A 14,628-nucleotide genomic window follows, 5' to 3' on the forward strand; every position below is an offset into this window, starting at 1 on the left:
CTTGGCGGGTGGAGAGCCGCACCAGGTCAGGCTGTGCTGGGGGTGCTTGTGGGGGGTGTGCTTGGTTCATGCCCCCTCAAAAATGTGTGCCTGGGGCCATGGCCGCACTGGCACACACACACACACCCTATGCTGCGCCCCGGGCCCCCGTAACTAAATCACAACAGATCCCTCCAGTTTTTATTTACATGACATTTAACATGATGGCCCTGTGATTTTGGATGCCCCATGAGGGGTTCGCGTGATACCAGGGCAATCAGGGCAAAAACTTGGGCTTTCCTTACAGGCACCAATTCCTATGCCATAAATTCCTATGTGAGGGCTTTTTGTTAAAAACAAAGAAGTTTCCTTGCCACATCTTTTCCAATGATGAAAGGGAGATTAAAAAACATCAAAGGAAGACTCCCCTATCTAAAGGCACCAGTGTGTGGGCCTGTGGTGTGGGAGGAGACACATCATAATAACACACTCTTTTAGTAAGTCACAGGGTGCTGCACATGTGAAGCAAGATTTTTAAAAGCTGGCTTTTGTTTTGTTTTTAAAAAAGAACACAATCAGAAATAGCTTTCTATATCAAAACAGGGGGAGCAAAAGCACAAAAACCAGCCTTAGCAGAAGGAGGTGGAAATGCATGAGTAAAAAGCTCTCTCCACCCCAACCCCCCGAATTGGAAAAGCAAGCCGAAGTTTCAAGTTGGGCCTAATTTACCCGCTGAAATACCCCTCAACATTATTCACATCCCTCCAGTGGTTTACAAGGCTGAGGGTTCAAGGCTTGTCCTACTCAGCGTAGGCCCATTGAAATAAATAGACGCGGCTAACTTTGTTCATTGATTTCTATGGGTCTAACTCTGTAGTTGAATGAAAGCCTGAGGCATTCATCTGAAAGCAGCTGAAAGGCCTCCCCCCCCCCCCGTTCCAATCGTAATCGTTCTCAGCCTTACCTGTGGTTCTGATTGTTTCAGATTGCTTTTCCATCGTTTCCCCAACTGTGCTTCTCTCTGGAAAAGCAGGGACGTGGCATCTGATGCAGAAAAACCATAACAGGAGCATCCCCCGGGACCAGGGCCTGGCAGGGAAGGGGCCATCGATTTAATCCCTCTGTTTCTGAATGTGCAATATTGGCAGGGTGGATAAAGGTTTGCAATCAGAGAGAGAGAGCTGTTGTGGCAGAGCATATGCGCGGATCCCAACAAAGCCACCGTTTCCCACTAGGGCTGAAGTTTCTCCGAAGCACATTCTTCCAGAACCTTCTTCATACAAACTCCTCCTTCTGTGTCATATTATGAGATGGAGCCTGAACAAAACATGGGTGGAGGGTGGGACGGAAAAGGCAGATAAACCTCTGAGGCTTCCTCAACCTCAGCCCTCCAGATGTTTTGAGACTACAATTCCCATCATCCCTGACCGCTGGTCCTGCTAGCTAGGGATCATGGGAGTTGTAGGCCAAAAACATATGGAGGGCCGAGGTTGAGGAAGCCTGCTTTAAGACAATACCTGCGCATTTTCTGTGGACTCCCCCTGGCCCGCGCCCGCTGTCATCAGCAACACTTAACGCAACTCCTGGCCTGCTCCGGGTTACCAAAATAATTCAAGTCCATATACCTGATGCCGTTCTGTAGTTACGCTAAAAAATAGAAGATAACTACCTTTAAGATCGCCCCGAAACCATATAACAAGCCATTTCTGTGGGGATAATTTTGTTTATGTAGTGTTCTTGCCTTGCTAGCAATGGCGCATAAGCCCTGCCAGTCACAGATACCACACCGCGTATGTCATGGTTGGAGAAACTTTTCCAGCCTGAGGGCCACATTCCCTCGTGGTTAATATTCCAGGGGCCACTTTAATCAGTGGTGGGTGGAGCCAGAGGCAAAATTGGGAGGGGAAAATGGATGCAGCTCTTTTGAGAAGAAAGCTACGTTTAAGCCAGACATACACCAGAGTTTTCTGCACAAACAGAACACTGCCTGTGAGTGGAGACAGAGCATAGGAGGCCCGTGCAGAGCTTTTCTGAGGCCCAGGGAGGGGAATCTTGCTAGAATAAAGTTATAAACTCAAAACAAAAAGGCAGCTGGTCTCTGGTTGGACAGCCTGGCCCTCCAAGGCCTGGGGCAAGTGTACCCAGCTGCCCATGTGTGGGCACGATAGTCTCCCCTCTTCTGCCACCTCAGAATCAGGCTAGCATTCATTCTGATTTGCTGGTACAAAGTTTAGGTTGCATCAAGCAACTGTTAGTGCACACTTTCCATTGCATTTTCCTATCACTTTTCGCATTGCAAAAAGTCGGGGGGGGGAGTGATCTCTTAAGAGATTGCTAGAGGTTTGTGTCCTACTCAAGAGTTGACCTACTGATCTGACAAACCCAAAAGTATAATGCACCACATGAAGTAATGCTGTGCTGATTAAAAAAAAAAAACCTGTCAAATTAATAGTTCAAATAAGAGTAGACCTATTGGAATTAATGGACCTGTCAAGTCGTGCCCATTGATTTCAATGGGTCTGCTTTGAGTAGGACTATCATTAGTTATAACTCCAGGTATATAAGAGGATTGTGATTACTTTAGCTATTGTCCTTTGCACAATTCAGTTGCAATGAAGTCAGAGTAAATTTTATCATGCACAGTATATACTATATGGTTTGTTTTTATGCTATGGAACAATAGAGGTTTGAATTTGCATGTCATTTCTTCAGTAGAGTTTCATATCTGTTGTTACACACTTTTTCTTTCCCTTAGCATCAGAGGAGTTTGCAACTTTAAGAGTGTGGAAGGTGAACTTTGAAGGAATTAGGCTGTACTTGCTGAGGAGAAGGAAGGTTTGAAAAGTGGGGACCTAAAATGCAAGTATCATATTTCATTGAAGTGGGCTGGCTATTTGCTGGCTATTGTTTGGAACCTCTCCTTCCTGGAAACAGATACCACAAGATTGCAATTTGCTTGTCTAAAAGAGAGGGAATAAATCCTCTCCTCCAAAAGGCTTAAAAAAAAAAAAAATATTCCCACCAACAGGGAAGCGAGCAACAATAGGCTTTATTGACCTCTTCCACAGGAGAGCTTTAAACTGCAGTGGATGCTTCCTGTCACATGCACTCCCTCATGTTAATTCTCAGTGTGTGGGTGAGACAGACCGCAGTCACATTTACTGCCTTGTGAGTGAGGGGCGGAGAGGGAAGCGAGAGGCATGTGCCGGTGCCAGTGCTGGTATCGCTCGATGCAGAAGTCCAGAATCACGTTAGATCCCTGCTCATATAAAATGCATCACTTGTGGAAGAAAAAAAAATAAAGAAAAAGGATTTCAAAGGGAAGCAATCGTGATTGGAATTACACGTGCCATCACCCCTGCTAAGGAGATGGGGACTTTTTTTTTTTAGTGCAAAAAGGCATCTGTTCTTGCTTTTCAGGCACAAATAGCATCAGTTTCTACCAGAGCCCAGCTTTTCGCTAGCATAAACAGCAATATTTATTGTCACCGGAAGACCTCCTGCCCAGCACTTGGTGGCCATGTGCATCTACCTCCCCTCTCCCAGCTTCCCTTCCTCCAGAATAAACTCACAAAACCACCCCTTTCCCATCTTTCTAATCACAAGCTGCTCTTAATTTCTGCACCTGCTTCCAGCCCAGCTTTTTCCCTATCTTCCCCCGATTCCTCTTAACCAGGGGTCAGCAAACTTTTTCAGCAAGGGGCCGGTCCACTGTCCCTCAGACCTTGTGGGGGGCCGGACTATATTTTTTTTTTGGGGGGGGCGGAATGAACGAATTCCTATGCCCCACAAATAACCCAGAGATGCATTTTAAATAAAAGCATACATTCTACTCATGTAAAAACACCAGGCAGGCCCCACAAATAACCCAGAGATGCATTTTAAATAAAAGCACACATTCTACTCATGTAAAAACACGCTGATTCCCGGACCGTCCGCAGGCCGGATTTAGAAGGTGATTGGGCTGGATCCGGCCCACGGGCCTTAGTTTGCCTACCCGTGCTCTTAATGCTTTTCAACTGACACACCAGAAACCCCCAAGTGAGGACAAGTCTGACGTAAGGCAGGTCACCTGTGTAATGCAGCCGCCATTCCCCCCCCCCCTTTGCTGCTCATTGTTGGGGCAGGGAGGAGTAAGGTTGCAAATATATAATATATACTTAAAAAATGGGGCAAGTAAACCCCAAATGGCTGGAACTTGTGTCAAAAGGCCTGTCTAGGCTACATGTGGTAGCGAGGAAGAGAAACTTGCACAATTAAAATAGTTACCTGGTTGGCATTAAAGGTGGGCTCTGGCTTGGAGACACTACCTGTTCCTTCTAACTGGAGACAGCAAGGATGGAACCAGAGACCTTCTGCAAGTAAAGAATGCACCCTACCACCAGCTTTCGCCCAAGACATTTTGCTGCCTGAGGCAAAGGACAAGATGGCGCCCTACCCCATTCCAGATACAGGAGCTGCCTGGACTAACAACTGAAACTCACTTCAACACTGAAGATAACATCCTCCGTTGCACCTGAGGGTGTGGGGCAGGCACAACTCTCCTCTAACAGAGGGGAATATGCAGGGGGCTCAGGAACAACCAATGGGCTGCTGCTGGCACCCTTCATCACTCCCAGCATCCATCACCCGTAGGTGCCAACTCCTAGGGGACCAGCTCTTCTGGAGCCCCCAATATCCCATATTTAGAACCATCAGGGGGGCAGACGAGGCCAATCGCAGAGCAGCTTCCATGGCCAACACCTCCTCCTGCTGAAGAGGGCCAGGAGGGAAGAGGCTGCCCCCAGCAGCAGAGAGAGGATGAGGTGGTTGATTTTGGAGCCATGTGCGGCACGGCTTCAGTGGCCAGCAGACCTCCTTCCCCCTATTAAGGGGAAGACAGGGGAAGCAGCCCTCAGCCGGTGGCAGTGGGTGGCCCAGAGAGGAGCCGCCAATGGCCATTGAAGCTGCGCTTCCATATTCGGCTCTACCCCTTTGCTCCTCCCAATGTCACGCATGCATCATCACCACCACCCAAAATCTTGTGCACAAGTTGGCGCCTCTGGCTATGCCTAATGGTAGGGCTGGCCCTGTCTCCTGCTGCTCCAAACCATTTTCCAATTCTCTACACACATGGATGGGACATGGGTGGCACTGGTTAAACCACAGAGCCTAGGACTTGCCAATCAGAAGGTTGGCAGTTCGAATCCCCATGACGGGGTGAGCTCCCGTTGCTCGGTCCCTGCTCCTGCCAACCTAGCAGTTCGAAAGCACATCAAAGTGCAAGTAGATAAATAGGTACCACTCCGGCGGGAAGGTAAATGGCGTTTCCGTGCACTGCTCTGGTTCGCCAGAAGCGGCTTAGTCATGCTGGCCACATGACCCGGAAGCTGTACGCCGGCTCCCTTGGCCAATAAAGTGAGATGAGCACCACAACCCCAGAGTTGGCCACGACTGGACCTAATGGTCAGGGGGCCCTTTACCTTTACCTTACACACATGGATAGAGGGAGTGAAGTCTAAAAGACAATTTTACACACCGATAGGAAATTATGTACCTGTGCTGTGGGAGCCTGTTGTCTTTGTCCATGGAGTTTTTCCCAGTAGTGATGTATGGAAGTGAGAGCTGGACCATAAAGGCGGCTGATTGCTGAAGAATTGATGCTTTTGAATTATGGTGTTGGAGGAGACTCTTGAGAGTCCCACGGACTGCAAGAAGATCAAACCTATCCATTCTTAAGGAAATCAGCCCTGAGTGCTCACTGGAAGGACAGATAGTGAAGCTGAGGCTCCAATACTTTGGCCACCTCATGAGAAGAGAAGACTCCCTGGAAAAGACCCTGATGTTGGGAAAGATTGAGGGCACAAGGAGAAGGGGACGACAGAGGACGAGATGTTGGACAATGTTCTCGAAGCTACCAGCACAAGTTTGACCAAACTGCGGGAAGCAGTGGAAGACAGGAGTGCCTGGCGTGCTCTGGTCCATGGAGTCACGAAGAGTCAGACACGACTAAACGACAAGCTATGGGAGCAGGGAAGCAAATGGACCTCAGCATATGTGGTGCCTATGCCCCCATCCCCCTTTCAAGGGGGCAGTGGTAATCTGAGATACAGTGGTGCCTGAGGTTAAGTACTTAATTCGTTCCGGAGGTCCGTTCTTAACCCGAAACTGTTCTTAACCTGAAGCACCACTTTAGCTAATGGGGCCTCCTGCTGCCGCCGCGCCGCCGGAGCACGATTTCTGTTCTCATCCTGAAGCAAAGTTCTTGACCTGATGCACTATTTTTGGGTTAGCAGAGTCTGTAACCTGAAGCGTATGTAACCTGAAGGGTATGTAACCTGAGGTACCACTGTATACATGTCGATCTCTCATTGACGCATTGAAAACCTTGTTGAAAACTTTTTCAATTCAGCTCTCTCACACCAAACTCCATCCTCTTATCACATGGATAAGGACTCTGCAACTTTGTAGATTGGACTCCAATCCTTATTGTGCCCAGTGAGCATGAACTCCCCTTATTGTGGTATTGGGACCTGTGCTTATAAACTTCTTCATGAACTACGGCAACTAGAATTGTGCAGTGGGGAAACAAGAACAAATACCAATGTTGGAGGAATGGAGAACGAAGCTGATGGACTATGCAGAACTTGATAAACTGACTGGGAAGATTAGATATCAACGAGATCAAAAATTCATCGAGGACTGGAGAAAATTAGCAGAATACTGGGAATGTATAAGTGATAACGGAATAACGTTAGTGGCATTTAAAGAAGCTCTGTAACAGAATAAGAAATATTGTAAAAAAGCAAAATATAAGAGGGGGGTAGGTATAAAGGCAATACTAAAAATTGGAAATGTGTATTTAAAAAAATTAGAATTTGAATGATTGGCAGAGAAGCCGAAGGAAGTCAAAAAACCGAAAAGTTTAATGCAAATTGTTAATGTGGTATAAATGTATGGAAAACTAATAAAATATAATTGACAAAAAAAGAAAAGAATTGTGGAGTGGGGGAAAGCAACGAAATAGCCATGTTTGCTGAGGATACTAAACTGTTCGGGGTTGTTGAAGAAAAAACGGATTCTGAAGAGCTCCAAAAGGACCTCTCCAATCTGAACAAATGGGCAGTAAAATGGCAAATTTAGTGTAAATAAGTGTAAAGTATTGCAGAAAGGGGCATAAAATATTAATTTCACATATATGCGCATGAAGTCTAAATTGGGAGTGACTGACAAGGAGCAAGACCTTGGGGTCACGATAGCTAAAAAAATAAAATGTCAACCGTGTGTGCGGCAGTGTGAAAAGGGCAAATGCTGAATATTAAATTGCTTCATTCCACTTCTTCCAGCTTGTAATACTTCAGTGGGCCAATCCACCCAGGCAAAGCCTTCACTGGCTGAGTGCAAATAATAATAATAATAATTTTTATTTATACCCCGCCCTCCCCAGCCAGGGCCGGGCTCAGGGTGGCTAACAAGCAATAATAAAAATAAGTTGAATGAATACAACTTAAAAACAAAATTAAAATACAACATGAAAATATTGAAACAATATAATATTAAAATGTAGCCTCATCGCAGGAGGAGAAAGGAAAAGAAAAAAGAGGGGGAGGGAATCAAATTGGCTCCAAGCCAAAGGCCAGGCGGAACAACTCTGTTTTACAGGCCCTGTAAAAGATAGCGCTTTCCTGATGCCCAATGTCACCACAAATGGAATACTTTTATTCAATAAAAGTTGGCCTGCACGCTCTCACTGCAATAATAGAAAAATGTAGGGTAACCAAGAGCAGAAAAATCAAAGTGGTGCATATACATGTGCAAATCAGCCCAATGATACACAACAAGCAGTATTTCATCAGGCCCGAGGCAGTTTTTCATCTAGAGGAAGTGGAATAGTTCTTGCATTCATGCAATAACTGCATAAGCTTAATTTGTTTATTCACTTAAGTAAAAATTAAAAACTTGAGTGGCTTACAAATTTCCTCACAGGAAGTGGAAGCTTGGCTGCAGGCCCTTCAGTTAATGACCTGAAAAAAAGAGTATGACTTTGCAGCATTTGAACTTGAATACGCTGTACATTCAGTAACCTACAACTATATCCCCACTCCTTCCTTGCTAACATCCTTTCAGTTTATGGCTAAAAGAGAGGCTATTTCTAAGTCATGAGCAGGCAACCTACAACACAGATATTGCATATGGAGGACATCTGTAGTACAGCTAGAAGAAACAACTGCTAGGATGATCACTTCTGCGTGCCTCTTCCATGCCTATGTTAACTCCTTCCTAGCTTAGCAGACTAGTGAAAACTGAGGGCAGAGGCAATACATACTATACGCAAAAATATTTTGGAGTTGTGGCACGCTGGCCAGCACGCCCCATTTTAGCCACCACAGTTGAATATAGGGAACTGGGAAAACCAATTTCCCTTCAAAAATGAGCTTTTACACAATAATGTTGACACAGAGAATTGAGCGCAACCATTAACAGCTTGGTGAAAAAAAGCACACCACACCATTACTTTTTTATAAACATTTTTATTCATTATGGAAGAACCCCCACTAGTATTTACATAGTGCAAAAAGCTGTTATTACTCAAAAAGGTATGGTAGACAGAACAATTATCCTTCGTAAAATAAAAAACAGACAGAACCTGTTCATGAAGTAATTTCATAATGATTTTCTATTTTAAACCCACGTTCTGTTACTACAAATGTAAAGGTATCAAAGATTAACAGACATTACTTTATTATAGTCTTTTAAAAATACATTAACCATATATTAACATTAATTGGGCTGTGCCATTAAGTTGATTTTTTAAAAGTGTTAATTGTTTTAAGTTTAGACATTTTCTTACTGTTTCTGCTGGGCAGGTCTGGGTATATAAAGCTGTACAATTTCCATTTATGGCTTTGCAACTTTTTAAAAAAGTCTTCCTATTGAATTAGTGATTAAAATCTGGTAACTTGACTGAATAACTTGATTAGTTGGCACATCACACACACAAAATATTATGACAATTTCAGCAAATAGCAGCTTTTCAAACAATACTTTTTGCTCCATGCTATTAAAATTTAACAACTTCCAGTTGAAGAACTGGACTCAACTATACTGTGTACATCCACCCACCCAATTAACGTTCCAAGGTATCTCTCCCTGTGTTGTACTGAGTTCAAAATTCACACAAGTGCATTAATCAAAAGGACCTTTTCTTCCATGTTAAAAATAGCAGAACGCCACACCACACCAGTCACTGATCAAGCTTCTAGTCTGTAAATACAGTTTGAAATTTAATCCAGAGGAGAGAGGAAATAAGTTAAATGGGGTTTACTGGCTACCATAAACTCGAAAGAATTAAGCATTTCATTAGCAGCCAACAAACCCCAAAATCTTGTTTGGCCTGCCAAAGGCTCAAGTGCAATAGCTCACCAGGCATTCCATTTTCCAGGGTAAGCTAATTTTTATCCAAATACTGGAGTGTTTAATACTTCATCACATAGTCACTTCAAACAAAGGAAGATCTAGCCCATTGTGCACTTTCCCCACCCTGCAACCCTCATCTCATTCCACAAATTCTGGTAAAATTCGCTAAACAAGTTTTTAAAAGAGCACAGATATTTGCTGAACATGTCCTAAATTTGAACCTACTTACGGAAGCAGAAATACCATTTGACCATGCGTCAGAATCTACTTTTTATGCCAGTATAGAAATTGTGCTACTTAAAAAACCCAAACAAACAGGAACTATCGTGGCACTGAAAGATAAGGTAACTCATCAAAAGGAACAGAATGTGGATGCTCATTACGGAAGATGACAGAATCACATACACCTCATTATACTACACCAGAAAAAACCTTATTAAATACAAGCTAACATAAGCTCACAAGCATACAAACACAGAGATATTCCATTTCCACCTGGAGGCTCAGCTGCCACTTTTCAGGATGAACATTTTTTTTTTTTTAAAGAAAAAGGGTGGCTTCTTTACACTCATGTCTTGTTTGCACTGAGATTTGTTGCAATTTTTGGACAGGCAATTTCGCATCTGGTAGCAAACTGGGAAGAATGCCTTGACTGAATTTGAAACCAACAGCTGAAAAAGTGGATATACTTATGTACTTTACTTTTATGTATATTGCCATAGGATGAAGCAGGTTCTGAAAAAAAAGTCGAACCTTTTTAAAAAGGTACCTAATATGAGTTACTAGCACTTAGAGGGCTGGGGGGGGGGGCTACTTGCATCCTGTGACAGCCAAACTCCAATACTTTTTCTGTCTAACATGTGCTGAGCCATATATTCCAAAGAGCTTCTTGCACAAATACTCAAACTGGCTTATTCTGCTACATTCCATGATGGACAATATGAGATTTTAAGACACTGTATCAGATTTTTGTCCGTACAATATAATAAGCTAGTTATGAAAATGCTGAAACTATTGGTCCCAATAATTAAGTGAACAACCTAACTGTGAAATACTTCAATAATCGCTGGAAGTCCATGTTTTCATAAAGCATATCTTTTTGCACTACCAATGAGTATACAACCCTTCTACATTCACCATTAATGGATTTCTTTTTTCCATGCAGCTTATCTGGGTACAGTTCGATGTTCTGCAATGGACAAAAGTTTGATGCAGAGCATGCAGAAGTTAAGACAAGCCTTTTGGGTTTTTTTATGTTAATAGCAAAGCAGCCTGACTTTCTCCCACTAAACCAACTGATTTCCCACCAACCCAAATAAATTCTGCCTGCTCACTATTATGAACTCCTGCTGTTACAGAAGAGCTCACCTCAACAAGAACCAACTTTTATGACTGACCCCAACTTTTATGACTGACCCCAAGCTAAAAACATAAGAGGTGATCAGGAGCATCGCATGCACAAATTCCCCCCTCTTTTACCCGAATAAATCGCGCCTCAATGGTCCACCTTACTTTCTGCTGAATGATCAATACCCAATTCAGTGTCTGCATTTACATAGCATTTACAAATTTATATTAGCATTCCTGAGATAAGTGAAAACCGCAAACAGTAAAGTTAACAAAACCCAACAAGGAAAAGTAGCTGTGATTAATGGGTCCCCTTGTGACAGTCCTATAGGCACAGTGACAATGATAGTGAATCAAAACGGAAATAAGATTTTTCTTTCCGAAGGTGCCTTGCCAAATTGTTTTAGATGGTTATAACCAGCATTTCAAGAGTATATTTCTGAGACTTATATCCTGAGGCCAGTAAGAAGAGGTTTGAAGCTAAGTTACTGACTAATATGCATCTTTCTAACTCTTATCAGCAAAGATAAAAGCCCCTGGAAAGATTAATTCTGGCCCAAATTCTGGTACACGAAGATGTGGTCAAATATTTTCAAGATAATAGAATGACAAAGCAAATATTGGTCACTACTGCCAGGCTAGAAAGTGTAAGAACTTTTAAGTTATAGTTTTGAGAATAATTTTGCATAAAAATGGTCATTTGCAAATAGTTTTCTCATACAAAAAGATGCCTACTGACAGTTTCAACACACATAATCTGTTCTGAGGAAGATATAAATAGTCATTACACACATGCACATACACTCTAGCTCTTAATGGAAAAAGTAATAAGGACAGCTACAAAAAATATTTATGTTGTGAATTAAATATGCATATTAAACGTTACACAGTGCAAAATGCTGAGATGAAGCACACAAAGCAATGGCTGAAATCCTTACAACAGTTAGTTTTTAAAATATTAATGTTTCCTGAGTTTGTGCTCGAGTTTATGGTATATAGTTTGAGTCCGTAAGCTTCGTCTCCAGGGAACTGCAGACTGAAGGCTTCTGCTGGGCTTTACTTGCATGCTTATCCATTGTCCATTCCTCGCTGTCGACGACCGAATCCACTTGCTCGGGAGTTTCGGCTTCTTCCTCCTCGCCACTTTGCTCAACATTCTCATCCTCTGCACTGCTAAGGCTCTTCCCAAGCTGAAGCGTTTCCATAGTCCGCTGAGTCTCTGAGACCCAAGATTCAATTCTGCTGTTGAGTTGAACTTCTTCAGATATAGGTTCGTGGGTGTAGTCATCATCCTCTTCCTCATCCTCATCCTCCTCTTCTTCAAGCATTCCTGGGACAAGGGTACTGGTTGTACTGGTCATGGAGGAGTTCAAAATATCCCTGCAACTACCATCCAAAGATCCTGTATCTGTGCTTTGCTGCGAGGCCCATTCCAGGTTGTCATCTGGTTTGGGTTCTTCCTTGCCACCACCAAGTGCTTTCCCATGAATTGTGACTGCAACAACCCCAACAGAGGCTAGAGACAGCTGCTTATTAGCAACAGCCTTACTGCTGTCGGGCTTTTCTGGAGCAGCAACCTTACAAGAGGCCTCTCTTTCATTTTCAGAAGTTTCCAATCCATCTGATGTTTCCACCATGTTCCTCCAATTTGTTTCTGGGGAGGGGAAGAAATGCAGAAAAGATTGGGAATGATTAGCACGCAGAAAGAGGTGTGGTTTTGTTCTTTTTTAAAACAGTTGATACACACACAAACATACACGTTCCACTCACCCTCACACAAAAACAAAGTGCAATTTTAGAACTTTTCTCAGGGGGTATCAGAGAAAAGGTTTCCCCCCTCCAATTCAGTTATATCAATCTTGGGGTAGGGTAAGGTGGGGAAGAGAGAACGGCAAAAAACAGAAATTGCAGTCAGATGTGTTGCCATGAGAAGGAAGTATAGAACACAGGTTAGGTTCTATGCACCACTGCTAGCTGCCTAACATTAACAGTGTAGAATATTGGGATGTGTGCAGGCTTCCAGTTAAATGCTTTAAAGTTGTTTAATAATCAATTAAATGGAAAACAGCTCTCCGTAGAAAACCAAGCTTTGGTGTTGTGTGTGTGTGTGTGTGTGTGTGTGTGAGAGAGAGAGAGAGAGAGAGAGAGAGAGAGAGAGAGAGAGAGAGAGAAATGAAAGAGCCATTCTAAGTAGTGTTCCAGTGAGCAGAACTGTGTCTGGGAGTTCCCAGGTTTGATCCTCGTATCTGCAGGAAGGATTGGGAGAGAATTCTGCTGGAAATCCTGACGAGCTGCTGCCAGTGTAGACAATACTGAGTTGGAGGGACCAATTATCTGATTCAATATGAGGCAGCTTCCTATGTTCCTAAATTTATTTAAACCCAGGTGGGCTTTACCACTCGATTCGATGCATTTTGCTCAAAACAACTAGTAAGGAGCTTCTAGAGAAGAACATACGTTCGGGCAATGAGTTGAGGCCTATTTCACAGGGCTGCATTACTTTGGAGTAAGGGGTTTTTCTTTTCAGTCAGTCACATCAAACAAACTTACATTTACAGGAATATCCACATCTATGGCTGGGTTGAGTGTAGAGACCATCTAGTTTATCATCCTGCTTGCAAGGTGTCATCCCGCACATGTTGATTCACTTCCACATCAAAAAATAAAACCCCTACACACTAATCTTGTCATCCAAACCAGTGTGCCGCAAGAAGAGTGGAGGAGCAAATCGAGCATCTCACACCAGAAGGCAACTCCTGTTTAGTCAGACAATCCAGGTGCCTCAATTCGGAGTGTGAGGCTACAAAAAACGAGGCAAACCCCCCCAAAGCCACTAGCCAATCTGCCACAGGGGCAGAAAACCCCCCAAAATTTGCTTCGTGATCATAAAATAAGCAGATCATCAACATTAAAGGAAGGGGAAAAGGAAAGAAGTTGACAGCTAACATACTCTCAGTATGATTCTGCTACATAAGCATTGTTTTGAAAATGCACTCACCGTACTCTTTCTCATTCACTTCTGAAATGGGCTCTGAAATAACACTGCAGAATGAAATTGCACTTGCTGCAGAAGGATTCCGAGAATGCCCCATGTGGTGGGGCACCTTCTTAATGTTCTTCAAGGCCTCCTCCTGCTCCTGCTCCATTGCTGCAACCATGTCCCGATAGGCTTTCCTAGCCTCCTCTGTCAGTGACACCAATTTGTTGAAGAGGTTCTAAAAGAAAAAGACCCCAGCAAGAGATAAAAGCTACCCCAAGAGACCACCCTGTTATCTGCATCTCTTTATTGGAACGTCCCCTGCTTTCAAGGCAGGACACTCCAGTGTCACAAGTTGTCTTGAAACAAGGCAATGCATTATAATACAGGTGCCTAAGGAATCTGAGGAGGGAAACCAACGAGCCTCTCATTCTGCGACCCAAAGACTGTACCATGGTAGTTCAGAAGGAGATAGCTGAAACAGTAGTAACCTTATCTACTGATAGCCTCAAGTTTATAGATCCACAGGGAAAGAACTGCACACTGGCTAGAGGCATAAGACAATGGTCTTTGAGGGATGTTTGAGGAATCTGATTTCTTGGAATGCTGATACAAACCGACACTAACATGTGGAATGGAACAGAATTATAGCCTGGATTTTGCTCTTTTGTATCCCAAGATTTGGGGTTGTCAGTCACCCAAAATGTAATAAAATGCATTACAAATGTAGTTTAGAATTAAGTGGGAGGTATTCAGGTAAGGTTTACTCAGAGTAGAACCAATGAAATTAATGGACCTAGACTTAGGTCAGGTTCATTAATTTAAATGGGTCTACTCTGAGTAAACTTTAGCTGAATACCACCCATATTTAGACATGCATATGCTGAGATAAACTAAGTTTACACACTCTCTCTCTAATTGCAGCTTAA

At 43.3% G+C, this 14,628-nt stretch overlaps 1 protein-coding gene across 2 annotated transcripts in view; it reads right to left on the bottom strand.

Moving 5' to 3' along the window:
• Positions 1-9,923: 9,923 nt before the first annotated feature.
• SECISBP2L (SECIS binding protein 2 like) overlaps positions 9,924-14,628 on the bottom strand; it is a 34,541-nt gene continuing 29,836 nt past the window's right edge. For both annotated transcript variants that reach the window (XM_083586275.1, XM_083586274.1), the window contains 2 exons: positions 13,721-13,937; positions 9,924-12,376 (listed from right to left, as the gene is read on the bottom strand). In XM_083586275.1, coding sequence (XP_083442401.1) covers positions 11,709-12,376; positions 13,721-13,937 — 885 coding nt within the window. In that variant the 3' untranslated portion in view covers positions 9,924-11,708. The remainder of the gene's footprint in view (positions 12,377-13,720; positions 13,938-14,628) is intronic.

Source organism: Podarcis filfolensis, assembly GCF_964270895.1.
Source record: "Podarcis filfolensis genome assembly, chromosome: 14".
Classification (NCBI taxonomy): Eukaryota; Metazoa; Chordata; class Lepidosauria; order Squamata; family Lacertidae; genus Podarcis; species Podarcis filfolensis.